Here is a 27,458-nt window from a genome sequence, read left to right on the forward strand (position 1 = left end):
GAAGTCTTCTCCTGGATATGCATAACAAGATAGGCGCTGACACGGGCCTCGAAAGGGATCACCATCTTGTAGTCGCTTACGTTCGTTTACATGTTACCTCCGTTACTTTTCGCATGATTGGAAAGCTGCGATCCTACAATTTCAACATCGACCGCTTGTGTGATCAAACTGCCCCTCGATAGTTGGAGAACTACCTTGCTGATCAGCGGACGCCAGATACAGTAACACGTCTGTGAATATCGATCAGCATTGGGTCACATTACAAATGCTTTTTTTCAGGTGCTACAAAGGTCGCCGCCCATTGCGGAATCATGAAAGCGGATCGATGAAAGAAAGAGGTTGAAAGCTCTTTTGGCCGCTGTAAGTGATGGCAGGCGTGGCGGTCTCCCCGCAAAGTTATTTGTCGCTACACCTGCAGTTAGTGCAGATCTGCTATTTCTGCTCCAGAGAGGGGAAGAAAGGTAGGATCGTTAACATTCCAGAGAAGGGCACCCAATGGTTTCATTGGAGGAGTCATAGTTAAAATAATCCTGGCATGTATCAAAGAACAGCTCGAAGGCTCGATCGACAGGGAGCAGGCTGGCTTCCGCTTCGAAACCTCCTGCGTTGACCACATCGATATCAAGACCCTACATTTGGGAACAGTGAGCGGAGTTTAGTTCTTTGTTTCACTTGCTTTTCATCGAATTCAAGAAAATTATCGATAGTGCCAACAGGGAGCATATCTGATGTGCTCTATTCAAGAAGGGCATTCCGAAAAAACTAATGGCTATTATCAGATCTGCATATGTTGGCGGAATATGCCATGTGCTGTACCGAGGTTAAATCTCGGAAGATTTTGAGGTCCAAATCGGAGTCCGCCAGGATTGTATCTTGTTACCGATATTATGATACTTCCCCTTGTTATTGATGAAGTTCTTTATGCTTCCTCGTCCAGAAGACTACGAAATCTTTTCTCAAACACCTCGGCTACGCAAATAAAATCTGTTTGCACTCATCATGTACCAAATGACTCTAGATTGAGGGAGAAGGTCACGTAGAGTTGAACTGAAATTACCAACAGAACCAAGGTTCTCCGTCTGACAAGTCATCACATTTTCCCCAACTGGATCAATGGGAAGAGCAGCAACCATTCATCAATTTATATATCTACGATGCGTGGTTTCTGCAGACGCTGGCATCGAACTGGATGTTGTCCGATGCATTAACTGCATTAGATCCACCTTCATTGCCTTGTCTAAAATCTGGAAAGGCAGTTATCTCACCACCAAGATCAATTAGAGACTATTTCGACTTAGTGTTCTTTCTGTGTTACTACATGGGACTAGCGCATGGAAAATGACCGTCACTATCACTTGAAGACTCCAAACCCTTCGCCAGCACCTGTCTGTGTCATATCATCGGAGCATGCTAGCCTGATACTGCTTCAACGACCGGTCAGCCCACTATCCTGCCACTCGCACGCGATGGAATCGGAAAGCAGGAGTGGCAGTGCATAGGTCACACATTGAGGAGGGGCGATAATTGCATTGCTTGCCGCGCTATGCAATGAATGTCACTCAACTAAGATGGTCTAAGAGGGAGTAAACCCAAAGAGACTTGGCGCAGAAGAATAGAGAAAGAGCGCGGTCGTCGTGGGAGATCGGGAAGTGGAGGAAGGAAGTGAAGCTAATTTCAGGTAACCGTGAGGGTGTGGTCGTCGGGTGAACCTGATGGCAGGTAATGATTCGTATAGATCTTTTAACGGTTGCAGTCCACTTTCTTTACAAGGGAAAGAAGGTAAATTCATTTGTTGTGATGTAGAACTCCCGGGAAGGTAATAGGAAGAAGTTGTTAAATAATCACTGAAACCATGCACTAACTACGAATATTAAGTAATCAGCTGAGATAAGAAAATGGAGGTTACACGAAGGGGTTGCATCGTTTTGAATTGCTTGGGTTTCCTGCCTGTACCTGAGTTTAGTGAGCCTGAACGCTCTACATTTCCACGCCCGGCACGAAGTATCTTTAAAAGATTTCGAAATCCGTCCATCAAAAGCTAAGCATGATCGAGCATTGTTTGGCCCCTAACAAGGTGTAACCTAATATTACTAAATATTTGTATGGCATTATATCTTAAAGCCCGGATGAACTAACTGTTAAAGCCCGAAGCTGTCGCAACGGACCGAATTCAAATCTCACTAATTGCGAGGATTTGCAATTGGATCATCATCAACGGCGCAACAACCGATATCCGGTCTAGGCATGCCTTAATAAGGAACTCCAGACATCCCGGTTTTGCGCTGAGCTCCTCCAATTCGATATCCCTAAAAGCCGTCTGGTGTCCTGACCTACGCCATTGCTCCATCTTAGGCAGGGTCTGTCTCGTCTTCTTTTTCTACCATAGATATTGCCCTTATAGACCTTCCGGGCTGGATCATCCTCATCCATACGGATTAAGTGACCCGCCCTCCGTAATCTATTGAGCCGGATTTTATCCACAACCGGACGGTCATGTTATCGCTCATAGATTTCATCGTTATGTAGGGGGCTAAAAATTCTTCGGAGGATTCGCGGTCAAGAGTTCGCAATTTTTCTTGCTAAGGACCCAGGTTTCCGAGGAATATATGAGGACTGGCAAGATCATTGTCTTGTACAGTAAGAGCTTTGACCCTATGGTGAGACATTTCGAGCGGAAAAGTTTTTGTAAGCTGAAATAGGCTCTGTTGACTGACAACAACCGTGCGCGGATTTCATAATGGTAGCGGTTATCGGTTGTGATTTCCGACCCTAGATAGGAAAAATTATCAACGGTCTGAAAGTTGTATTCTCTTATCCTTATTCTTCCCGTTTGACCAGTGCGGTTTGATGTTGTTGGCTGGTTGGTCTTCGGTGCTGACGTTGCCACCATATATTTTGTCTTGCCTTCATTGATGTGCAGCCCAAGATCTCGCCCCCATCGCCGCCTGCTCGATCTGGATGAAGGCAGTTTATACGTCTCGGGTCGTTCTTCCCATGATGTCGATATCGTCTGCATAGACCAGTAGCTGGGTGGACTTAAAGAGGATCGTACCCCTTGCATTTACCTCAGCATCACGGATCACTTTCTCGAGGACCAGGTTAAAGAGGACGCATGATAGGGCATCCCCTTGTCGTAAACCGTTGTTGATGTCGAATGGTCTTGAGAGTGATCCTGCTGTTTTTATCTGACCTCGCACATTGGTCAAGGTCAGCCTAGTCAGTCTTATAAGTTTCGTCGGGATACCGAATTCTCTCATGGCCGTGTACAGTTTTACTCTGGCTATGCTATCATAGGCGGCTTTAAAGTCGATGAATAGATGGTGCAACTGTTATCCATATTCCAACAGTTTTCCCATCGCTTGCCACAGAGAGAAAATCTGACCTGTTGCTGATTCGCCTGGAATGAAGCCTCTTTGGTATGGGCCAATGATGTTCAGGGCGCATGGAGCTATCCGGCACAGCAAGATAGCGGAGAATATTTTATAGATGGTACTCAGCAACGTGATACCTCTATAATTGCTGCACTGCGTGATATCTCCGTTTTTATATATGGAGCAGATAATTCCTGGTTGCGAGTGGTCAGGCATTGATTTGCTGTCCCACATCTTGAGCACAAGTTGATGAACCACTTGGTGTAATTGGTCGCCTTCATCTGCCTGCCGACTTATAATTTTTTAGCCGATGAATAGCACGGACTGTTTCTCCTATACTTGGTGGTGGCAGTATTTGTCCGTCGTCTTCAGTTGGCGGGACCTTCAACTCGCCGATATTTTCGTTGTTCAGTAGCTCATCAAAGTACTCAACCCATCGCTCCAATATACCCATTCTGTCGGAAATCAGATTTCCCTCTTTGTCTCGGCAGGATGAGCAACGAGGTGTATAATGCTTCATCCTGCTGACTTGTTGGTAATACTTCCGCGCCTGGTGCGGTTGCTCCCTGCACTTTTCTAGTTCATAGACTTGTTGGTTCTCCCAGGCTTCCTTTTTCCGTCTGTGAAGTCGCTTCTCCGCTCGACGGAGTTCGTGATAACATTACTCGGCATTCTTCCGTTCCGTTGCTAGCTAACATTCATCGTCAAATCAGCCTTTCCGACTCCTTTTGCGGCTGGGGCCAAGTATGTTTGTGGCCGTATCAATGATAACGTTCTTCAGGTGGTTATGAAGATCACCTAATTGTCAGAGGGGATTCTAGGTGGTGTTGTTGCTGAGCTCGAAAAAGAGTTTTCGCAAAATGCCGGGTGGTATGCTTGGCTGGACAGTGAAAGCGTTCGAGGGGGACACGTTTTCCGCGGTGCTCAAATCCGACATATCCCTGAATAGTACGGCTGGAGAGAAAGCCACCCAGATCACTCGATGGGTGACGGAAGCATGCGATGCTACTATGCCCAGAAGGCGATTGCTCCCCAGTAGGCAACCCAACTACTGGTGGAACAACGAAATCGCAAGTTTGCGAGCCGCATGTTTTCGGGCAAGGAGGCTTTGCCAGAGGCTCAGGGGAAAACCCGGTGGCGACGGTCGAGAGGAGGCACACAAGCAATTGCGTGGCCGCCTAAAGGAAGCCATTCGCAGGAGCAAAAAGAACTGCTTCGAACAGCTGTGCGACCATGCCGACATAAACCCTTGGGGCGAGGCTGGTGGAACAACGAAATCGCAAGTTTGCGAGCCGCATGTTTTCGGGCAAGGAGGCTTTGCCAGAGGCTCAGGGGAAAACCCGGTGGCGACGGTCGAGAGGAGGCACCCAAGCAATTGCGTGGCCGCCTAAAGGAAGCCATTCGGAGGAGCAAAAAGAACTGCTTGGAACAGCTGTGTGGGGCGAGGCTTACAGAGTGGTGATGAAAAGGCTGCGGAAATCACCCCAGGTGACCTGCCCGCGGCTCCTGTAACAGATTGTTACCACTCTGTTCCCTCACCACGAAATAGGGGAAGGCAAATTTTTGTCCAACTAAATGACGGCATAATACCGCCTGTAACTGTGGAGGAGCTGCGGGAAATATGTGGTAGGTTCGGTGACAACAAGGCCCCAGGTTTGGATGGCATCCCCAACCGAGCTTTGAAACTGGCAGTGAAGACTAGGCCCGACCTTTTCGCCAACACCTTCGAGACGTGCCTAAAAGAAGGAATATTCCCTGCTCAGTGGAAAAAGCAAAAGTTGGTGTTGCTTCCGAAGCCTGGAAACCCAGCGTCGTATCGTCCTATCTGCCTGTTGGATACAATGGGGAAGATGATGGAGAGAGTCATCTACAACAGACTCCTGCCCATCGTCGAAGCCAGCAATGGTTTGTCGGAACGCCAGTTTGGTTTCCGACGCGCCCACTCTACGGTGGACGCAATTGACATGGTGATAAACCTGGCAAAAGATGCACTGATTTCTGGCGGCTGCTGTGCTGTGGTGGCGTTGGATGTCAAAAACGCATTCAACTCGGCCAACTGGAATAGAATTAAAGGGGCGTTGGCTGACATAGGTGTCCCCGGATACTTAGCGAATTTGGTGGAAAACTACCTCTCAGAGAGGACTCTCTGGTACGGGACGGATGAGGGCCCCAAAGAGTACATTGTCACAGCCGCGGTACCACGGGGATCGGTACTTGGTCCCCTGTTGTGGAATATCATGTATAATGGAGTGCTTGCTCTTCCCGTCCCAGAGGGGACTACGATTGTCGGCTTTGCTGATGACCTAGCTGTGGTTGTTGCAGCAAAACAGCCAGAAGATGTGGAGGTTTGCACAACAGAAACAGTGAGAGCGGTAAAGTCCTGGCTAGAAAAGGCCGGGCTGACCTTGGCGGACGCGAAAACGGAAGCGGTCTTAATAACGAAACGCAGAAAAAATAACACTGTAAAAGTGGAGATCGGTGGACATACGGTCGTATCAAAGCCGGCTATCAAATACCTGGGGGTAATAATTGACACCAAATTGAGTTTTAGGGAGCACCTAGAGTATGCATGCCAAAAGGCAGCCAGTGCCACCACGGCACTTGCAAAAATGTTGCCAAATATTGGTGGGCCGAAACATGCTAGGCGGAGTGGTGCGCTCCATCCTGCTCTACTCGTCGCCTGTGGGGGCAGAGGCGCTTGCAAACTCTCAGAGACGGAAGCAGGTGAACTCGGTTTACCGGCGGATGGCTTTGAGGATTTGCAGTGCTTTTAGAACCACATCAGATGAGGCAGTATTGGTGGTGGCAGGCATGATCCCGGTTGACATTCTGGCCAAAGAAATGAGTGTCCTGTACAAAGCAAGACATATGGAGGGGCATGCACAGCGTAGAAGTGCGGCAAGGTCAGAGTCGCTTGATCTCTGGCAACGCAGATGGGACGAGTCTGCGAAAGGTCGGTGGACGCACAGGCTCATTCCCAACATTAAGGTGTTGCTTGAGCGAAAACATGGGGAGACCAACTACCACATTACCCAGTTCCTCACGGGACACGGTGGTTGCTACAGGCAGTATCTGCACCGCTTTGGGTTGGATGATTTTCCGAACTGTCCCAGATGCGATGGCATACCGGAGGATCCAGAGCATGTGATGTTTCACTGCCCACGATTTGCGATGGAGAGACGGAGCTTAAACCAGGTGCTGGGCAGGAGCGGGGCTCCGGAGAGCTTGGTTACTGAGATGCTGGAGTCCGAGGAGAAGTGGCTTGCGGTTGGCTCCGCAATCATCCAAATGCAGGAGGAGTTGCTGAAGGAACAAAGAAGGAGGAAAGCTGCAAATAGGAGAAGGATGAGTGCCTAAGAGCAAACCTACCCCGCGAAGTAATACCTCAATGGTGGTCCCGCGGGGCTGGGGCTGGAGAGACCGGGGGTGGTTTTTAGTGGGTGTGAATCCCACACGCGCCCGCTGTTTTTCCGCCGTGTCTTTCTAAGATTTTCCACCTCCGTGTACATACAAAAAAAAAAGGTGCTGTTGTTATTCGAGCTCGGAGCACCATGCGAACTAGATATTGATCCGAGTCGATATTGGCCCCCATATATGTTCTGACATTCATCAAGGCTGAGAGGTGGCGGCGTTCGATCAACACGTGGTCAATTTGGTTGAAAGTGGTCCCGTCTGGAGAGGCCCACGTATGTTTGTGGACCACCAACCACCAACCAGGTACTTCCAACAACCATTTCGTGTGACACTGCTAGTAGAGTAATCCGCAGTCCGTTATCATTTGTATTTTGGTGTAAACTATGGGAGCCAGCGTATGTATGTAAGTATGATTTTTATATATATCTGGGACAGGCTTCGAGGGTCCGTTCTACTGCCTCGTAGAAGGTATCCTTCTCCGACTCTGCAGTCTCCTCTGTAGGGGCATGAACGTTAATGAGGCTTATATTTCTAAACTTGCCTCGCAAACGCAGAGTGCATAGCCGTTCGCTTATGTTTTCAAAGCCGGTAACAGCGGGTTTCATTTTTTGGCTGACTAAGAAACCTACTCCGAGCACATAGTTTACTGGATGGCCATTATAATATATGGTGTAGCGGCTCTTCCCCAGGAAACCGTTCCCAGTCCAACGCATCTCCTGTAACGCTGTTAGATCAGCCCTATATTGGGACAGGGTAGCGGCTAGCTTGGCAGCTCCATCTCTGCACAGGGAGCGCACGTTCCATGAGAAAATGCGCAAATCGTTATTCCATTGTCGTTGCCGGATTCGTCGTTGTGTAATCCGTCCAGTCCGACGCTCCTGTTGTGGCTTCGTAACAAGTTGTTTTCCGTGTAGGGTTGTCATCCCTACCCAACCCTCAACCTGGAGGACCAATTGGTACAATTTGTCCCGTTTTTAGACGCGGGTAACTCGCCTTCATCCTTCTCTGTCTGCAGCTTTTCGTTAAAAAAGTCCTCCCAGTGGTCACCACGTGGGGGTGGAAATAGGGTTTGGTAGTAGAGCTGTTGGTGTTGGTTCAGCAGACATTTCGCAGGTTTTATGCTCCATCGTGGGTACCAATCCACGTTTCGCCCTGGGACCTATACTACCCTTTGACCACCTAGATATTGCAATTGGATGCTAGATATTAGTCGTTTTAGCTGTGAAGTCAGTGTAATAATCCCAGCCTAGCACATTGTTTCCTAGTATACCGTCAGGGGCTAGAAATTGGGAACTCAACACACTCCAAAGCCAAGGTTCAAGTTGGACTGTTGCGCCGTCGATTATTATTGCTAATATATCCTGAATTGTATAGGTAGTATAATATTATGTATTTCCTTTGATGACTAAACTATCGCAATTGCTATCCGAAGGAATAAAATTTTTTACGCATATGCAGAATTAAACTGTTCATTTCCCACGCTTTTATATCTTTATAGATCAAATCAAATGTGGGTGCCACGCTCTCTTCAAGCTAAATGACTAGGGAACTGCAAAACCATTTTTTACAAATTATAGTTTATATTTTAATAGTTTACTTCTGAAATTTATTTTCCCTGTTTTCTCATTCGAAAAACCAACAATGGCTTTCATAATTTGAGAAGAAAAGTTCCGGCTTTCTAATAAATCTCTAAGAATTTCTGGCAGGACCAGATTTTTGACGTTCGTTAAGTCAAATAGCGAGAAGATTACAAAATTTCTGCGGCCGCTACAGAACCCTACATCTAGATTTTTACCATCGCGGCAATTCATATGAAGACAATTCCGTGTAGATTTACGGGACAACATATTTTGAATCAAATAAACCCACAATAAATCGACTCACCTGTTTCAGAGTCTTCTAGACTATTTCCGGATACTTTCCATTTTTCATTCGCAAATTTAAAAATAAACTCTCAGAATAGAACAAAGATACAGATTCCAAAAATAAAAATCAAAATAAAATTTATTTTTGTAAATATTCTCTGCGAAAGGAGGAGTGGATCTGCTGTCGATTTTGTTATTTCTATCAGTTCGGGTGTATTGGCTACGAAAGTTTGTATGTTGTGGGACTATTTGTTGCTTTGCGGGGACTATTTGCTAGGGAAGAAAGATACAATTATCTTTGAGAAAGTACACAGCCCATTGCAATGTCCCATTGTAAATGTCGTTGGCTTCCATGGGGCCCCTTCAAGTTTATTTAAAACTGTTTGAAATTGTTTGGGGAACGATTCTCCGCAAGGCGTTTGTGCTTTTCTAAGGTACAGATTGCTAACGGGGTGGATCTGATATTTAGAAAAAGTAACAAAAAAGAAAGATATGCAAATGTGAGCGAAAAATAATGCAGGGAAATCGCTTGCTCTGGCTGAAGACTAGTGAATTTTCTTCTTGGTAGGAAGCCATTCGAAAGGTGCAAGTTTCAGTGACAAAGTTCGTTTAAACAGTTTTTTTTTAACTACTTTGGATCGTCCTTGGTAAAAGGGACTTAGTCTTAACGAAACCTTGACACACTTGAATAAGTGCTTTGAATCCAGACATCGAAGTTGCTGAAAAATTATTGCTATTTTAGGAGGTGATAGGTACTGTTCGTGAGCAGAAATTTCCCTAAAAATTTTCGATTCAATTTTGATATGGTTTTTTAGTAAGTGTTCATCTTTTGATTGTGTTGATCGTCTCTTCCAGTGAAAAGTGGAAATTTGCGTGTTAATGATGAATAATAATGAAGTGAATGGTTGACAGTTAAAATGTTCTGATCATACTGAAAGTCTTCAGTAAACCCGGATTCAATTTTGTTTTATTTTGCGCTGTTTGCGCCTAACTTAAACGACCAAAACCATTTTGTCTTCATTTATATCTGGAAAGAGTGATAATGAAATGTACACTGGAATTCTACAAAGTAAATGGTCTCCATTCTGAGATTGAGTAATTATTCGCAGGAGAAATAGCCAAGAATAATATTAGTGTTCTCTTAGTAAGGCTCGCATTGAAGCATGCGACTTAGAAAGTCAGCTGTAAGAAAACATAATAATATTAATTCTTAGAGTAGCTTTGTTGCTGGTCAATTTAATGTAAAGGCCTACAAATAAGTTCTGTCGTTTTTTTTTTAAATTTGAAGCTTTATTGTGAAAAATTGGTTATACATTCATTGTTCAAAGTATTGTCCATCGCTAGCCACAACTTTCTTCCATCTTTCAGGCGATTCATAGATACCATCGCGCCAAAAATTGGCCGTCTTGGCCGCTATCCACTCATCGAGCCATTTTTTGAGTTCGTCGTAATTGGAGAAGTGCTGGTCAGCCAAGCCCTGCTGCATCGACCGGAACAAATAGTAATCAGAAGGAGCAATGTCTGGAGAGTACGGCGGGTGGGGTAGGACTTCCCATTTCAATGTTTCTAGATATGTTTTAACGGGCTGTGCAACATTTGGGCGAGCATTGTCATGTTGCAAAATAACTTTATCATGCCTTTGCTAGCATTGCGGCCGTTTTTTCTTGAGTTCGCGGCTCAAACGCATCATTTGACGTCGGTAGAGTTTGCCCGTGACCGTTTCGTTCGGTTTTAGCAGCTCATAGTATACCACACCCAGCTGGTCCCACCATATACACAGCATGATCTTCTCACCATGAATATTCGCTTTGGCCGTCGATGATGAGGCATGGCCGGGGTATCCCCACGTTGCCCGACGCTTGGGATTATCCAATGGATCCACCTTTCATCGCCAGTAACTATTCGATGCAGAAAACCCTTCCTTTCTTGTCATTGGAGTAGTTGTTCGCACGTGATAAAACGGCGTTCGACGTCTCTTGGCTTCAGTTCATACGGAACCCAATTTCCGACCTTTGGGATCATTCCCATTGCTTTTAAACGGTGGGAAATGGCTTGCTGAGTGACTCCAAGTGTTTTTCCAAGTTTTTGCGTTTGCGATGGATCTTGGTCGAGCAATGCCTCTAACTCTTCATCTTAAAAAATTGTTGGCCGTCCGGCGCGTTTTTCGTCTTCCAAGTTAGAATTGCCACTTTTAAACCGTCCAAACCACCTCTGACACGTTCGCTCAGATAGAGCATGGTCACCATAAACTTCCACCAAAATGCGATGACTTTCGGTTGCGTTTTTCTTCATATTGAAATAATGAAGTAGAACTCCCCGCAAAAACAGATTATTTGGTACAAAATTGGCCATTTTCGTTGATGAAAAAAGTATTGTTGTTTACACTTCAATTAAATAATTTATACTGACGTTTGTGCTTATTGACAGTAGCTTTCCAATGAAAGTTTGGAAATGTGGATCAATGGAATAAAAAACAAGCTACGCCATCTATTATGAAAACCGACAGAACTTATTTGTAGGCCTTTATCTTGGCTTGGAATGCCATTTTGGATACTCACTCATTCTTTTACGTGACTACCTTTCTGCAACCTTCAGATTTGAACAGAAACCGATACTGTTGAATCGCTACAAACTTTGTGCAAATTCATTATTAAACTCCATCTTTCACTGATACAAGAATTCACCGTAGAGTCTTAGCTCCACATGCGATACCTACGTAAGAAACCAAAAGGCAGGTCAAAGGCCAATAATTGGTGCTGTAATGCAGATATTTCCAGTGCAACCTTAGGAAGCGTAAGAGAAACTGTGTCAGGAGGGTAACCAGAAATAGGGCACTGGTACGAGCTTGAAAATCACCTCAAGCGATCTGTACCGCTTCTTACTAAGGACGGACTCTAGAGTCTGGTTCCCAAGGGGAACAACGGAAGATCTACGGATGAATTGATTGTAGGGCTGGACGAAATTCGTAAAGAAACTCTCAAACTGGATGTTAAGGCTAATCCCAGTTGATGCAGATAATGGCAAAAGTGGAAAATACATAAGTTGGGTTTATTACTAAAATCACAAAACTTATCTATATTTTAGACACCACGGGTAGGATGTTGGAGATGATGGCAAAGTGGATTCCGGCGAGTCCATTCCACAATCGATTCGACGAAAATGACATTTAGCTCGGAATGTAATGACGTTCGCAAGTGGTAGCTTTGGACGGGAGTCGTTAAGAACACTTCGATAAAAAGGAGTGTCACTGGCTACTTAAATCGGTTTATCAACAATTACTCTGTAAGACTCTAGTAGTGTGAAATGAATGATAATCCATAAGAGTACATTGTATTCGAAGCAATTACTCAAGATTTCGTTATGATCTCTTTGAAGAAACGTAGTTTCTGATGAAGCGCTTTGCTTTCACGTTCCGGAGGAGGCAACAATTATCGGTTTCACGGATGATTTAGCGATTTTTATAATGACGAACATTATGAAAAATGTCAGCTATCACAAAGGTGGTTCGTATGACCAAGCGCAGGAAAAAGAACATTGTCAATACTTATATTGACCATGAAGTTGAGTTGAAATTGTCCATTAAATATATGGCACTGATGACTGACACCAGGTGAGTTTCAAGAGGCATGTGGATTATGCAGGAGGTAAGGCACCAACGTCTAATTCAAACAGAGGGAATGAGTTTCGCATGCCCTCTGATTGCATTGAGAGTGTACAGTATATTTAGGAAAACATCCGATAAGGCAATACGTCATTGCCAAAAACATCCTTATTGATTTTCAAGCAAATGAGGTATACTACCTTTACCTTTATCCAAATCCATATGATACGATCGGGGATTCCCGGAAAATCATTACGAAAGAATTGAATAGAAGATGGCAACGATGTAGTGAAAAAGGCCTAGAATTTATAAATTGACCTCCTGAATAGCGAAATGGGTCGAGACTATCTACGAGAAATCTACCTGACATAATGTCTTACCAAATTCATAGAGAGACGGAAAAAATAGAAGAATACTATGAGGAAGGAGTGAAAGACGTGACGATACAAGGCAAGCTCCAAGCTTGATTTAGTAGGTGACACATAATGCTGCAGATTCTGTTTGAAATTAAACCAAACGAATATAATCCATGGTATTTGATAAATGGCTTTGATGTTATGATCTGTATCATAGTAATACCGTTCGTTATGAACTACGTATAATTACTATATCGTGGACTTCTTAATAATAATAATAATCGTTGGCGTACCAATCCAATTGGATCAGGGTCTTGAAGTGTGTTAGAGCACTTCATTCAAGACCGTAACGGTACACTACAGGATTATAGTACCCTATAGGAGGCAATATGGTCAGCATTGCGCTCGCCCGAGATTATTACCCTAATTTGACAAAGGTACTCAGTCACACCTGAGTCGGCTGGTAACCGACGCCAAATCACTATACAAATTCCACTGGTACCAGTGAGATTTCAACAGCGACCTTCCGTACGGCAGCCTTGTGCTCTAATCACTCAACTATCTGGACACTTGGACTTCTTGGCAAACGAAAAGTTATGGAGATCATTACACATGATATTCGATAACAACAGCGCTTGCATAAAACGTTGTTGGGCACCGCGAAGACAACGTCTTTTGGGTCGCTATAATTGTCGTTTCATGATCTCTCTCCTTTAGATAGATGTCAATTAGCATAAATAGGTATTTAGGTAGACCGATCGTCACAAGGGACCTCCCTATTAGGTTCCAGTCGACAAATCTATCGCAATGTTTGCAAGCATTACTCTATCCGTAAATTGTATTTTGGCCAAGTCAGTAAATAACTTCATTAAATTTTATCTGAATGAAATCTTGGATGCAGAAACGCTCACAATGATACAGAAAGCCTTCGGGGACCATGACTTGTCGAAAAGAAATCTTTACAAATGGTGTAAAAAGTTTAATGTTCAGGGCGAAGAGCCTTCCAGATGACTATCAACCTCTACCTATGAACAACATGTCGAGAAAATCGAAGAACTTGTGCTTGTCAATCATCGAATGACAGCTAGAGACTTTTCTGATGCTTTTGGAATTTGAAAAGAATTCGTCAATATAATTTGAAAGATAGTTTAAACCCGAAACTAGTACAGTCTCGGCTAGTGCTAAAACAAGTCAATTATTTCGAAAAACCATTCGACTTTTTCGCCACAAAATCCGTGCATATCATTCTACAAATACCATGTTCGCCTGATCTACTATAGTACCTTGTGACCACTAGCTATTTCTAAACTCAAAAGGTCACTGCGGGGACATCGTTTAGAGATGATAGAAGAGATACAATGTGAATCGCTACCCACTGTGAAAGCGATCCTGAAAGCTGACTACAATTTTTTTTCGAGGGTTGGAAAATATGAGGAGGAAATTTCTTCCAAGACGACGAAATAGTTTGCAAAAATAAATAAATACATTTTACTTTTTGAACGCAGTACAACATTCGCCTTTTAATAGAGTTATCTAGAGCAATATATTATATTTTTATTCTTTGTATACATAGTTCTAGGTAACGAATCTACGAGCTTTCTTGTAGGCTATCCCAGCTTTTTAGACAATTCCGCTTACTGCTGCCACACCCCTACCCAAGATCAAATATTTCAGCATTCCACCGACCGCTTGCTCTTCCATTGCTTTCGCAGACCAGTCTTACATATTCCTTCTTTTGGAGTATGCAGGGCTCCAGACCCTTATCTTTCTGACAAAAGAGGATCTGTTTATTGCTACAAATGTAGGATTCACTGACATTCTAAGACATATCATGAGCTAGCACAGTACTCACGGGAGGTATGACTTCATAAAAGTACCTCCTTATGACCTATGCAAAATGCACCGGGAACGACTTTTGCAACGGAGACTAGGCTGTCAATTCCCCCAACATGTGGCTTAGTAGAGACTATAGTTATAAATGCCGCCTTTTGACGCTCAAATAAAACTAGTTGTTAGTTGCCTTATTTGAATCCCTTGATGATCATACCTGCATAATGCTGTTTGATCCGGTAAATTAGTTACCCAGACACTATTGCCAATGATTCTAGAGGTTTTAGTATAGTGATTTGAGTAATTGACGTTGATTTGAGTCAGCAACCTTTTTGCACTTCAATTTGAACCAGGATCTCCTTTTATCGCGCACGCAACTTCCTTCTCCACATCTTCAATGTCATTAGGATCAAACAGAAGTAGCAACTCCGTTCATGGAACACTTGAAAGACTTGGGGTTCGCTCTTTGAGACTATAACTAACCCACTTAACGCGGAATTCTTTTACATGCAAGATTTAGTGGGCTGCCCTTACAGGTAATCGTCCATGCTCCCCGATGTCCAGCAGTGAGGCGAATCGGTACCTCCTACAATTTAAACTGCTCCGGGAAGACAGTGGAGATGTTCGCCTTATGTATGTTGTCCCTGAGTAAATTCCGTGCTTAGCTATGAAAGCCTTCAGCCTGACTTTCTTCAGATTACTTCAGCTCCAATATCTGAAATCCTCACTTCGGTTCCCCCGGTTGAGGGTTGTCGTTAATAATTCATAGATACTGCAGAACACTTGGCCTCTAGACACTTTAAAACTGCTGCATATTTAAAACCACTTTCATTCATTTGCTGATTTCTCAAAAGTTTCCCTACTGGCAGTTTCTCCTTGGATACTAATACACCAGCCCTTTCACCACAATAATACACAGTATCCGTATATGAATAGAATGCCTTTCTGCTACACACCTTGTCGGGTTTCCTCTCAGCGCAGTTGGAGAGGCCATGGGAAGCATATCGCTCCCCAAGATTTAACATTCATCAAAATCTCGTCCAAAAGTTTTTCACTTCCAGTATGCAGTAAACAATGTGACAATTTAGCGTGAGCCACAATTAGATAATAATTCCCTTCGAAGCCACATAAAGAAAACAACTCTTAAATCTACTGCTGATCGCAAAGTGGTCAATCCGATTGTTCATACGGTGTCCATCAGTTGAAACCCACTGACCTTATGGCAGGCTCTGTGCTCGAACAACGCACCGCCAATAACCTAGTGGAAGTTGTAGAAATCCACAAACCTACCACTATTATCGTTACGGGCGCCAAGATCGGCTTCCCCCTCCACATGACTGAGCGAGGTGTTATCAGAGCCCACCCTGGCACCCATCAAAAGCACAATGTCGCTTTTAGGAAGCCTCTCCTAAACCGCATGTAATTGTTCGTAACAAGCATCCCTCTTTACTATATCGAGGATCTCATTTGGTGCATAGCATTGAAAAACTGTAACGTTCCCTAACCTAGACCGGAATCTTGCAGTCAGAAGTCTATCAGAAACTAGCTCCCAGGTGAAGAGAACGCGCCTTGGGCAACCGCTGGTAACAATACCAGATTCGCGTTTGCTGCCACTCGGCTTTCCAGAGTACAATAGCATATTGCCATTATTGTCGAGTGACGGAAAGGAGTACTCTCCAGAGTTTACTATCTTATTTCGTTTAGGTCCAGAATGTTCTACTTATATAGTTAGAATTTTCGTTCGAGTTGGTCAAAGCGAGTATTCTGGGTACCCTCGCTACCGTTGTCGCGGAGAGTTCGCACATCACAGAATCCAAAGGGCAAGTGAGGTCAGTTCCTACCCGTGGTATTGTTGACGTTTCGATAGCAATTGGGCTTCGAAGTTTGCCTGTTGCCTACCCACAAATTATAATCCCTTTCCATTGCCTTTTACGATTTCATATATGTTCGTAAGTCCCAACTCACAGATAACCCTATAGGCCGCGCCAAAACTTCTTCGGAGAATTTTTTTCTCGAATGTGGATTGGAATTCTCAATACTTCTTGCCAAGAACCCGAGTCTTCCAGGAATATGTGAGGACTGACAAGATCATTATCTTGTACAATAGAAGCTTTAATCACAAGGCGTTTCGAACTGAACAGATTTTGTAAGGTGGAATAGGCTCTTTTGGCCGCCAACATGTTTGCCTTGGTAGCTATTATTGGTTGTTATTTTCGACCCTGCGTAGGAGACATTATCAACGGTTTCAAAGTTGCATTCTCCTATCCTTATTTTTTTCAGCTGACCAGTGGAACTTGATGCCGTTACCTCTTTCTTCCTTATGCTAATGCCTTCATTGATGTGCAGTCCAAGATCTCGCAGCAATCGCCGCCTGCTTATTCTGGATGAAAGTAGCTGAGTGGACTTGAAAAGACATCAGCATTACGGATGACTTATTCCAGATTCAGGTTACAGAGGAGGCATGATAGGGCATCCCCTTGTCTTAGACTGGGGCTATCCGACCTTGGAAGATAGAGGAGAATATCTTATAGATGAACAGGTAATGCCTCATTGCCAGCCGTTAGGCATTGATTCGCTGTCACACATCTTGAGCATCAGCTGATGAACTGCTTGGTGTAATTGGTCGCCTCCATATTTAACCAATTCGGCTGTAATTCTATCGGCTCCTGGCGACTTATGATTTTTAAGTCGAAGAATTGCACGGACTATTTCTTCTATACTTGGTGGTGGCAGTATTTGTCCGTCGTCTTCAGTTGGTGGGACCTCCAACTCGCCGATGTTTTCGTTGTTCAGTAGTTCAAAATACTCAACCAATCGCTCCAATATGTCCATTCTGTCGGAAATCAAATTTCTCTCTTTGTCTCGGCAGGATGAGCATCGAGGTGTATAAGGCTTCATCCTGCTGATTTGTTGGTAAAACTTGCGTGCCTGGTGTACTTTTCAGGTTCCCATACCTGTTGGTTTTCCCAGGCTTCCATTCTCCGTCCATGATGTTGCTTCTCCGATCGCCGAAGCTCGTAATAAGTCTTCGTGCGTGCCCGTGTTCTTTGTGAATGCAACATTACTCGGTAAGCAGCATTTTTCCGTTCCCTTGCTAGCTTACATTCATCGTGAAACCAGATTTTCCGACCCTTTTCTCAGCTGGAGCCAAGTATGTTTGTGGCCGTATCTATGACAACGTTCTTCAGGTAATTGTGAAGATCACTTGTTGATGCTTCATCTCCAATCCAAGGTCTCTGTTGAGGCATCCATTTCCCCTTATAGGTGTTGCGGAGGGCTTTGTTGTGGATGGCTTCAGTGTTAACTCTCACCTGATTGTCAGAGGGGATTTTGGGTGGTGTTGCTATTCGAGCTCGGAGCACCATGCCAACGAGATAGTGATCCGAGTCTATATGCGCTGACATTCATCAAGGTTGAGAGATGGCGGCGTTCGATCTGCACGGCATCGGCTAATTGCTGGACAGCTCCTTCTCTGTACAGGGGGCGCACGGTCCATGAGAGCATGCGCTAATTGTTATTCCGTTGTCGTTGCCGGGTTCGTCGTTGTATAATCCGTCCAGTACGAGGCTCCTGTTGTGGCTTCGTAATATGTGTAGGGTTGTCAGTCCTACCCAACCCCCAACATGGAGAACCAGTTGGTACAACTTGTCCCGTTTTAAGGCGCGGGAGACACGCCTTCATCCTTCTCCGTCTGCAGTTTTTCGTTAAAAAGGGGCAACCAGCGGTCACCATGTGGAAGTGGAGATAGGGTTTGGTAGTAGATCTGTTGGTGGCTTTTTCCAGGTTTTATGCTCCATCGTGGGTACCAACTCTCGTTTCGCCCAGGGACCTCAATTACTTTTTGACTACTGTGTATTATGACTGTATTCAATTATCCTTCATCTGATATTAGACTATTATTGGCCTTCTCCTTCTCTTTCTTTCCTCTGGTAGAGTTGGCCTTCGATTTGTGTCAATCTGGAATCTCATTCTTTCTTTGAGCCAATGACTTTGAGTTGTTACCAAATGCTTTAGGAAAAAAGTATGCTCAAAAGTGTCCTACTTTGTACGAAAAGGAATATCACCTAACGTAACGAGTGGGTTGCCTTAGAATTACGTGGAGTGGGGTAGTAGAGAAAATATCAGTGAAAAAAAGGGCCGTAAGTTGACGCACATTGACAAGAATAAATGCGCTTAGGTGTGGCAAACACAGGCGAAGTGTTTACTGGTATTATATAACCGAGAAGGATTGCTCGGCTACTTCCATCACAGCGAGTGTTTGATCTCCAGAATTTCCATATGTAATATCTATCCGGACCTTAATTCGCCGTTTTCTGTAAGACAAATCAGCAAATCAATAACAAGACAGCCCACGAACTCGAATTTCTGGAAAGCAAGTAGGTTCTAGGCTAGAAACCAGAAACTTTTCTCTCAATAGCAGCTTCTGGACCGCCCACACGTATCCTTGTTTTTTGTCTTCGGGCTTAGTTCAACGAAAACTCCACCGTTCTTCGTTTTCAGTATGGAAGACATTTCTTCACTTTGACTTTAGACAAACGATTTTCTCCAGGACTCTTTTCAGCTATTGCCGTTGCATCCATTTCCTTCTTATACTCAGATATATTTCGGAACACTTTTTTTGGATGGTTTCAATGTTCGCTATCACCTGACTATCAGAGGAGATTCTAAGCGGTGTTGTTATTCGAGATCGGCGCACTATGCCAAAGAGATAGTGGTCTGAATCTACATACATCTATTAACCCCCCTTCTATGATGGAAAATTAACGAAGAGGTGGCCTAAATCTAAGAAAGAACAGGGAAAACTAATCAACAATTTTACGTTTGCCCACTTCACATGCTGCGTCTATTATTGAAATCATTGAAAATGAAAAGGGGCAAATACCAAACGGAGATACTTTGTAAGTGTCCCAGGCAAAGAAATAAATTCGCCCAGAGAAAGTTTCCGCTGAACTCTTCCTACGGTACAAATTATGAATTGCTCCGGGCCTTCCAGGCAACTATGTATTTACTAAGCTCAGCAGCGGTTGATGAATCTGTCTTTAATCATCAACGCAAAATGATACGTATTCCATGAGATAAGTGAAGGAAGGAAGTGCGTTTGGACAAACGAATATTTGAATTTTCTATAAGATATATTTAAGAATTATTTGACAATATTCTATCAGATACATTTTTTTTACAGTTCCAGGAAAAATCATGGAAAGAAGGTTATACGAAATATGCATATCAGATACAATCGGTCGTTATTTAACGGCCACACAGCCTATAAAGGCAGGCGAAGTGATTATAAATGAGATTCCTGTTGCATTCAGTACTCCCAAATGCGGCGATCTTTTTTGCCTAGGGTGCTACAAAAAGCTACCCCTCAGTGGTTCGCAGAATAGGTAAAATGTTGAAATTTATTGCTCTTAACGTTCACACTAAACAAAAATTTCCTCAGATGTTCAGGATGCCAATGGCCAATATGCAGCGAACAGTGCGAAGGTCTCTATTCCAATCTTGGGCACAGTCAATTCGAATGTGAATTATTTTCCCGCAAAAATATAAGATTAATAGACAACTTTGACGAAAAACACACAAAAACCGTTAACGGAGTCATGTTTCCCTTACGCTGTTTATATCTGAAATATACGGACCAAGCTAAATGGGCTGCAGCAATAGCAATGGAGTCACACCGTGATATCCGCAAAGAGATTCCAGCAATTCACTTTCATGAACAAAAGATGGTGAATCAAATCAGGGACATTTGGGGAATTAGAGAATTCACGGAAGATGAAATATACACAGTTTCCGGAATTATCGAAGTCAACTGCTTCGGTTTTGATCGGGATGGAAGAAAAGGAAGAGGACTTTACCCAATAACATCTCTTATGGCTCATGATTGTTGCCCGAATGTGAGGACTGCTATCCATCCAAAAACGTACGCAATGACTGCACGGGCACTTAGAGACATAGAGCAAGGAGAAAGTCTTACAATAAGCTACGTGGATTACATTTTGGTAATAATAGATTTCAACATAATTTCACATACAGAGCTTAGCATCATATTCGTTGCAGGGAACCTTAAAGAGGCGGGAGCAGCTGAAGCATGGTAAACTGTTCTGGTGTACATGCCAACGGTGCGCTGATCCCACGGAATTTGGTACTTACTGCAGTGCTCTCAAGTGCCGTAAATGTCAAACTGGCATAGTTCTTCCTATCAATCCACTGAAACAAGACGCACCCTGGGCGTAAGTATGTTTATGGAAAAATAGTGATGATAACAATATGTATTATAGTAAAAGAAGACAAAGTATAGCTCACATTTCTTTGCTGCCCAGATTCATGTTCCACCCTCCTTTATAGAGTTTTGTGCTACTGTATTCTATATGGATATGATAATGAATCGCTTTTCACATTTTCCCCTTACGAACTATATAATTGCAATGATAATGAGAAATCTGAGCCTGTTGGCTTGCAATCTGCAAATGTCAGTATTGATTAATTGGAAAGGAATAGGGCAGAGAAGGATTCGTTTTTGGAAATTGTGAACAGAAGGAGTGTGGAAATAGTATCTAAGAATCCCAAAATACTCGTGCTCACCAACTTCAACGATAATTATGATGTTGGACTTGAGCGATATTACTCCGCTGGCATTCTGGAAAGCAAAACATCTCCTATTTCATTCTGGAACTTCAGCAAGTGTCAATTTATTTCTCTTCACTATGATTTATGCCAATGTATTTAAGTACAACACATAACAACCACTTTTGGTCATACTACTGACAGCGCAAGGATGAGTTGCTTTTGCCCTGGGCGAAACCGCAAGTCGTCTCTCGTGAGACATCGTCATTCTGATGACAGTACTAAACACAGGATAGCCTGATAAATTCTTAGTTGGGCCTGTATTGAGGAGTCCCAGTCTTGGATTAATACCACTTTCACTATCTAACAGTGCATTGACCCAAGTCAGACCCAGTCAAAAGCTCAGTTGGGTTACAACATCTAATCATATCGACCACATCGCAGTTAGCAGCAGATTCCGACAGTTTCAGGAGGTACACGGTAAAAAGAGCCTAAACATCTAACCATAATTTAGTGGTAGCAAAGTTGCGTTACGTGGGTAGTTTGGCTAATAGTTGAAAGATTGAACAACAAATTTAATATGCTTTTATCTTTATCATAAATCAGGTCAACACGGCATTAAGAATTACAAACAACAAGCCAGGCGGCAGTGCGAGTGGAAACACATGTACATGATACGCAAAAACTTCAATCCGTTAAAGGCCCGTTAAGTTTAGCAAGCGCATGATTCAAGCATAGAGCTTTGAAAGAAAATCGATGTTTTCGTGAGCGGAATGACCATTCGAATTGACTACGAAGACAGAACTTTTGAAAAAACCAAAAAGTTGAAATGCAGCACCACAGAACCCTTCCTTCATAGCCAGGTTTGGCAACCTTACGTAACCTTTATCTAGGGCATCTAGGACCACACTCGATTTTGAAAATTGAAAATGATTTCAAAGATCCAAACAACACGAAACCACCAAAATCTCTGAAAGATGTCAGCGTCATTCTTTTACTAAGAGTATAACCCCTGGATGCTTTTCAATAAGGGGACAAAGCAAATGATCTACGGAGATGACCGGCATCTGAATCGTTCCCATCCTTAAAGCATTCCCTTTTGTTTCACTGGATGGTAAGCTTGAGATTTTTGCGGGCTTGCTTATTTGCATGTTTTTTGTACCTCTTCGGCCCTACCTACCGCCCTCTGAGCCGTCTGTCTGCCTCAGTGGCAGGTTGATCGTCCTAAGTGTGGACGCATCACATTGCCTTGGTGATGCTATGTATCACATTGAGAGCCTTATCCGTGGGGCAGCTTAGGTTGGTCTAGCCACACCTCTATTAAGGGTTGCTTATCAAACGCTTTTGTAGACAAGCCTGATATCTTTCTCGGCTTTGGGTATGCTTTTTCTTAGCGTGTGGTGTCAGTGAAGGCCCAACAAAAGTTTAGATCTCCTTTCCGAAATGTGCCAGTACTACATCTAACTGCGCAAAAGCCTCTAATAGACTTCGGCTCTTTGCGTTTTTCTGCTTTCCATTTGAGGGGCCACGCATTGACCTCACCGGCAACCACACTTGGACTTCTTTCCTTTGCGTTGTGAACAAGATTGTCTAACATTGTCTAATGTAAGACTAGGTGGGACGCAGCAGCAGTAAACGTACACGTCGCTTATTTTTGCCCACACAAAGCGGCTGACGGTTTCTGTGTGGTTCACTTATGATGGCAACTTTCATTTCAGGCTCGTAGGACGTCGTATTTCAGTTTTGCTTAGGTACTCTTTCCTCCCCCTGCGACTTATTATAGTGGACCATAATGGTTTTCACCATGTTTTTTATAGCGTGGTGCACACTGTGCTTGTCCTTGATAAACTGGGATAGATAAACTATTTTTGTTTCAAGCTGCATGAATGGTACTTCCTCAGTATCAGGGCTCTCTTTTCAATTAAAACACTCCTACGCCCTTAGCATTTATCGTGTCTTTCTGTCTTTCATTATTTTCAGATAGAGATATCTGAGAATTAAAGAGCTTCTCCTAGCTAGGTCAATTCCTTTCTTGGAATATTTCCTGTAGTCGTCCTTCTTGGTCAAATGCCAACGATTTTCTATCACGGTGCCACGATTGCCAAGTTATCCGCTACCAAGTTCGAAGGATATTAACATGACTGTTTTATCACAAAGGCCACTGGTACTGAGGTTCCGAACCCCTACAATTTTACTCCTTTTGCCTTTTTCCATGTTGATTTTATTTTCCGGGTATCCTTCCCATAGCTAGAGATGAATATACATGTATCTCTACAGAGTCAAAAAAGAAAGTACATGAACACATACTTACAATTGGTATGCCCCTATACGCTACCTGGTGTCACGCCCGTTAATCTGCCTATCTGTCTATCTAATTTCCTAAGAAACAGATAATCCTATTGATTAGAAATTTGGTGAAAAGATGGGAGCTGTAAATTCCCTCGCATGCAGTGAGTAACATTGTACAAGGGTGAGTTTAAGAAGTGCCCTCACACATAAGTATAAAAGTGCAAATTTTATTCTTCACCGAACATAGTTAAGAGTATCAAATGAAAAGTCCAAACTAGTACTTTTAGTTTAGTAATTTTTATCAAATTTTTAAATTGATTGTGTCCAAAAATGAGTCCAGTCCCCCTTTAAGTGTACATAAGAGAGGACACAATCTGTCAGGTTCAGGTGGTATTAAGGGACGTCCTGTGGGGCTCCCAACCACCTTTGAGATCTCTTGATCGCTGTGTTAATGTATAGAACAAAGGGAGTTCTGAGTGACAGCTTGGCATATATTATGTTGACAATATTACCTGAACGGGATCGAAACACGATTATTATTTCCGCAACAAAAGGTTTGCAAAGGCCATCGCTTTAGAGACAGATCAAGAGGATCTAAATGCACCAAAACCCATAGCGTTCAGTACTTTCGATGGTGACTGACCTGACGAAGTGCTATCTGTAGTTTTCTATTAGAATAATAGGTACTCTGAGCTGCACAACTTGTCCAATGATTTCTCGGTGGATGTCCTCAAGCATAGAGAGCAATATTGTAGGGATGTATTGGAGGCTATGAATGTTTTGAAACCTGGACCTGGACTGACTGGGATTGTTATTAAAACATTTCTAATTTCTTTTCAGTTTTCATTCCCTTTATAGATTTGAGTTATAGTCGGTGTTGTCCTATTGTAGCTTTTTGTTTTTCAAATGGAATTGCGATTAGAATGCGATACAACAACCACATCATCGTTGAGTTGAGCCAAGCGGTTTCGAAGGTCAATGACAGAAACATTGAGAAGGTTATATTGTCAATCGCTGCATGAACTAATTTTAGCATATTAATCAACTCAGCTCCATTATTAGGTAAACTATTCTCCAAAATTGAGCCGTTTTAGTCCCCTAGCTCTGATCTTCTCTCCTCCTCTTTCCTTTAGGACTATTCTATCCTAAATATTTCTCCGTCCAAAGCATATCCATTTACTGTTGAATTTGCTATGTATATTTTGCTTATTATCTCGTACACGAGGAATTCTCTGATTGATTACTCAAAATTCTAACTGAAATTCTCCCCTCAGTCTCTCTTTCATTGTTTGTGGTCCTTCCTCACGTTCCCGCGTTACCACTCCTTCCACCGTCACCTTGCTTTGTAGACCTTCGTGAACACCTGTGCCGCTCGGCAGTTCACCCTCTTGAGCTTGCCTAGGTATCACACTCCTTGTCGTTCTGATCTCACATGGGCAACCCTCGCAACTCAGCCCAGCCCTTTCCCATTTTCATTAAGTTCTCGAAGTCTCAACAGAGGACTCGTCTCACTTATCGTATGGCCTATTCTCTAACTACTTTTTCTTGGTGAATAACTGCCTTCCTCCTTCTAATACTCTCCCTCCCCTCCTCTAATATTAGGCTCGCTTCCGATGACCTTCTTAAAATATTTTTGTTAATAGTTGGAAAATTTGCAACTTCCTAGCCTTTCGTTTTCTTTCCTTCTGCGGTTTCAGTCTCATCCGGTGCTGCTTTGATTTGAACAAAAAAGCTGTGGAAAGTCGAGATCAACAGAAGCTACTACCACCTATTAATGTGGGATGCAAGATCGGTATTCTCTTTGTGGCCAGGATGACTACCTTGATTTATTTCAGCGCAAGGATGAAACCATGAGCAGTCATCCATCTGCTTACCTGTCACGTGAATATACTAAATATAGTTCGACAGTGCGTCCGGCAGTAAGTTCCACAGAATCATCCACATAACCGACTAGGCACTATTCTTCTAGCTTAGAAAACTAACATAGGAAGAATTCCCGTGGTCAGTTCTATGATGAATACCTGTGCTACGCCGAACGTGATCTCCATTCACCTCTGGTCATCTAGTGTTTTATTGGACAGGGAGCAGCCTCTCAGAAAGCCCAAAACAGGAAATGAATTTTCTAATGTGCCTAGTGTTACGATAATATACGCTTTCAGTACAAACACTTATAGGTCCACCTAAGCCACGCCCACGAGTAACATATCATCCTCGTGTGTTTTGTGTAAACTAAAACCTTATTAAAATCGGTTTATTGTCACTTTGCCTCTCCGTCCGTATGTTTTTTCTTTTGTTGTGACGGTAATAGGTGGAAAGGTTCAAGGTCAACCCCTTCAAGGTTCCACTTTCTTGCGTCCGAGTTCTCTGAATATCGTCACGCTTGGTGGTGTAGCAAACCCCATGCCCTCATTGATGACCTCATGGATCAGATTCCATATACTAGAATTAGACCAACTTCAACCACATCGCCTGGTTCCCTTTCTTCCACTTTTCCTGGTAGAGGCAGAAGAGAAGCTCTCTGCTTTGCGTCCGAGCTTTCCTTCCGCCGAGCTTTGCTCCCCCATTTTCTGGAAAAATTAGGTAACAATGTCACCGACATATCAGCCGTAGTTAAATTTTCAGTTCCTCCCTACAAGGGAGTTTCTGTACTATCCTTTCTGGCATGTCACGACCTGATTTTTAAGTCGCGGGAGGTTTCGACGTCCATAACTCCTTATCACTCGAAGAGTTACAATCCATTGCTTCCACTTCATGTGTTTAGGCCACTCTTACTGTAGTAGTGAAGTGGGAGTAATGGGGAGCCCCCGAAGTGTACTCCAGCGTGGCTCTACCTAGTCCAAGAACTTCGATGAATCACTCGATATACACTATTTCGACGTTCGACGGTTACATGCTTTTCCCATACTCTGGACGCATGACGTTGCCGTGAATTCGGTGTTTAAAACTACGAGCTCCATTCTCGCTGTCATTGATAGGATCCGATCCCCTGTGGGGTCTGGTTGAAACATGCTCCATTCTAGTGCTATCCACTTAAAAGGGCGCCCTGCAAAGCATTAAACCTCCGTCGAAAGTCCGTCATCATCTCATTTGGTGTTAGACAAACATTGAAAACTTTATCCTTGAACACCTCGGCCTTGGGCAAGAACCCTGAATCGGATGGCCTCCCGAACCCAAATGTTAGCGATACACGATAAATTGAAGTGCCAAGAAGCTGGGTTCTTGCTTCGGTATTGTCTGGTAAGTAGTACTTGATCAGGTAACTGCGCGAGCAACTCAAAAACGGTTGTACTCTAGTACATGTTAATTTATGGGATGCAGATCATATTGGCCGGGTCGTAGCCCTTTCCATTTCCACACTGAAGACTCTCTCGCCAGCCGTGCGACGATCTCTTCTTTTCGTTACAAATTTGTGATTCACCTGGCCGCATCTGCAATATGCAACATATCACATAAAAAATAACCATCACTCAATATGGCTTTAAGTTGTGAATTCCAAATGTTGATAGAATTTGTAGCGATTTCTATAAGCTACAAGTAGCCAAACTTCTTTATATTATATACAACCATCTGGTAACTCATTACAGGTGTTTACAGTGTACAAGCTCTATAGATGCCGCTACTATATCAGCTATCTTGGATAAACTATTTAGGGAACTAGAGGCAACCGATGCCACTCAAATTCAACCTTTCGAAGACTTTATCCAGAAGTAAGCGTCATTCCTTCTCGTTATATTAATGTTATTTGCTAACTCCTGGATCAGAAACTTTAATAGACCAAACTTATTATTTTCCGTCATTCCATTTCAGATACAAACATATCCTTGGAGAAAAGCACTATCTGATCACCTTGGCCAAGTACAATATTTCCCAGCTCTACAACTTGTCCAATGATTTCTCGGTGGATGTCCTCAAGCATAGAGAGCAATATTGTAGGGATGTATTGGAGGCTGTGAATGTTTTGAAACCTGGACTGTCATTAGTGCGCGGTATGAATGGTTTACAATATCTAAGAAGAGAAGAAATTTAGGAATTTTAAAAATCATCACCAGATAAATTCTGGCCTAAATGATAAAAATAGCATCCCTCACTTATGTCATTACGATAACTTTTCGAAAAAGTACATATGATGGGTGGAAATGCCTTTCAAACGCTATTTCATCTTAAAATT

General features: G+C 43.3%; 1 protein-coding gene across 1 annotated transcript in view; it reads left to right on the plus strand.

The window, feature by feature from the left end:
* Nucleotides 1-27,458, plus strand: part of LOC119654024 — a 51,746-nt gene that overhangs the window by 23,932 nt on the left and 356 nt on the right. The window contains exons 8-12 of the mRNA XM_038059187.1: nt 19,620-19,821; nt 19,878-20,436; nt 20,495-20,667; nt 26,875-26,997; nt 27,098-27,276. Coding sequence (XP_037915115.1) covers nt 19,620-19,821; nt 19,878-20,436; nt 20,495-20,667; nt 26,875-26,997; nt 27,098-27,276 — 1,236 coding nt within the window. The remainder of the gene's footprint in view (nt 1-19,619; nt 19,822-19,877; nt 20,437-20,494; nt 20,668-26,874; nt 26,998-27,097; nt 27,277-27,458) is intronic.

The sequence above is a fragment of the Hermetia illucens genome, chromosome 4 (genome assembly GCF_905115235.1).
Source record: "Hermetia illucens chromosome 4, iHerIll2.2.curated.20191125, whole genome shotgun sequence".
In the NCBI taxonomy this organism is placed as follows: domain Eukaryota; kingdom Metazoa; phylum Arthropoda; class Insecta; order Diptera; family Stratiomyidae; genus Hermetia; species Hermetia illucens.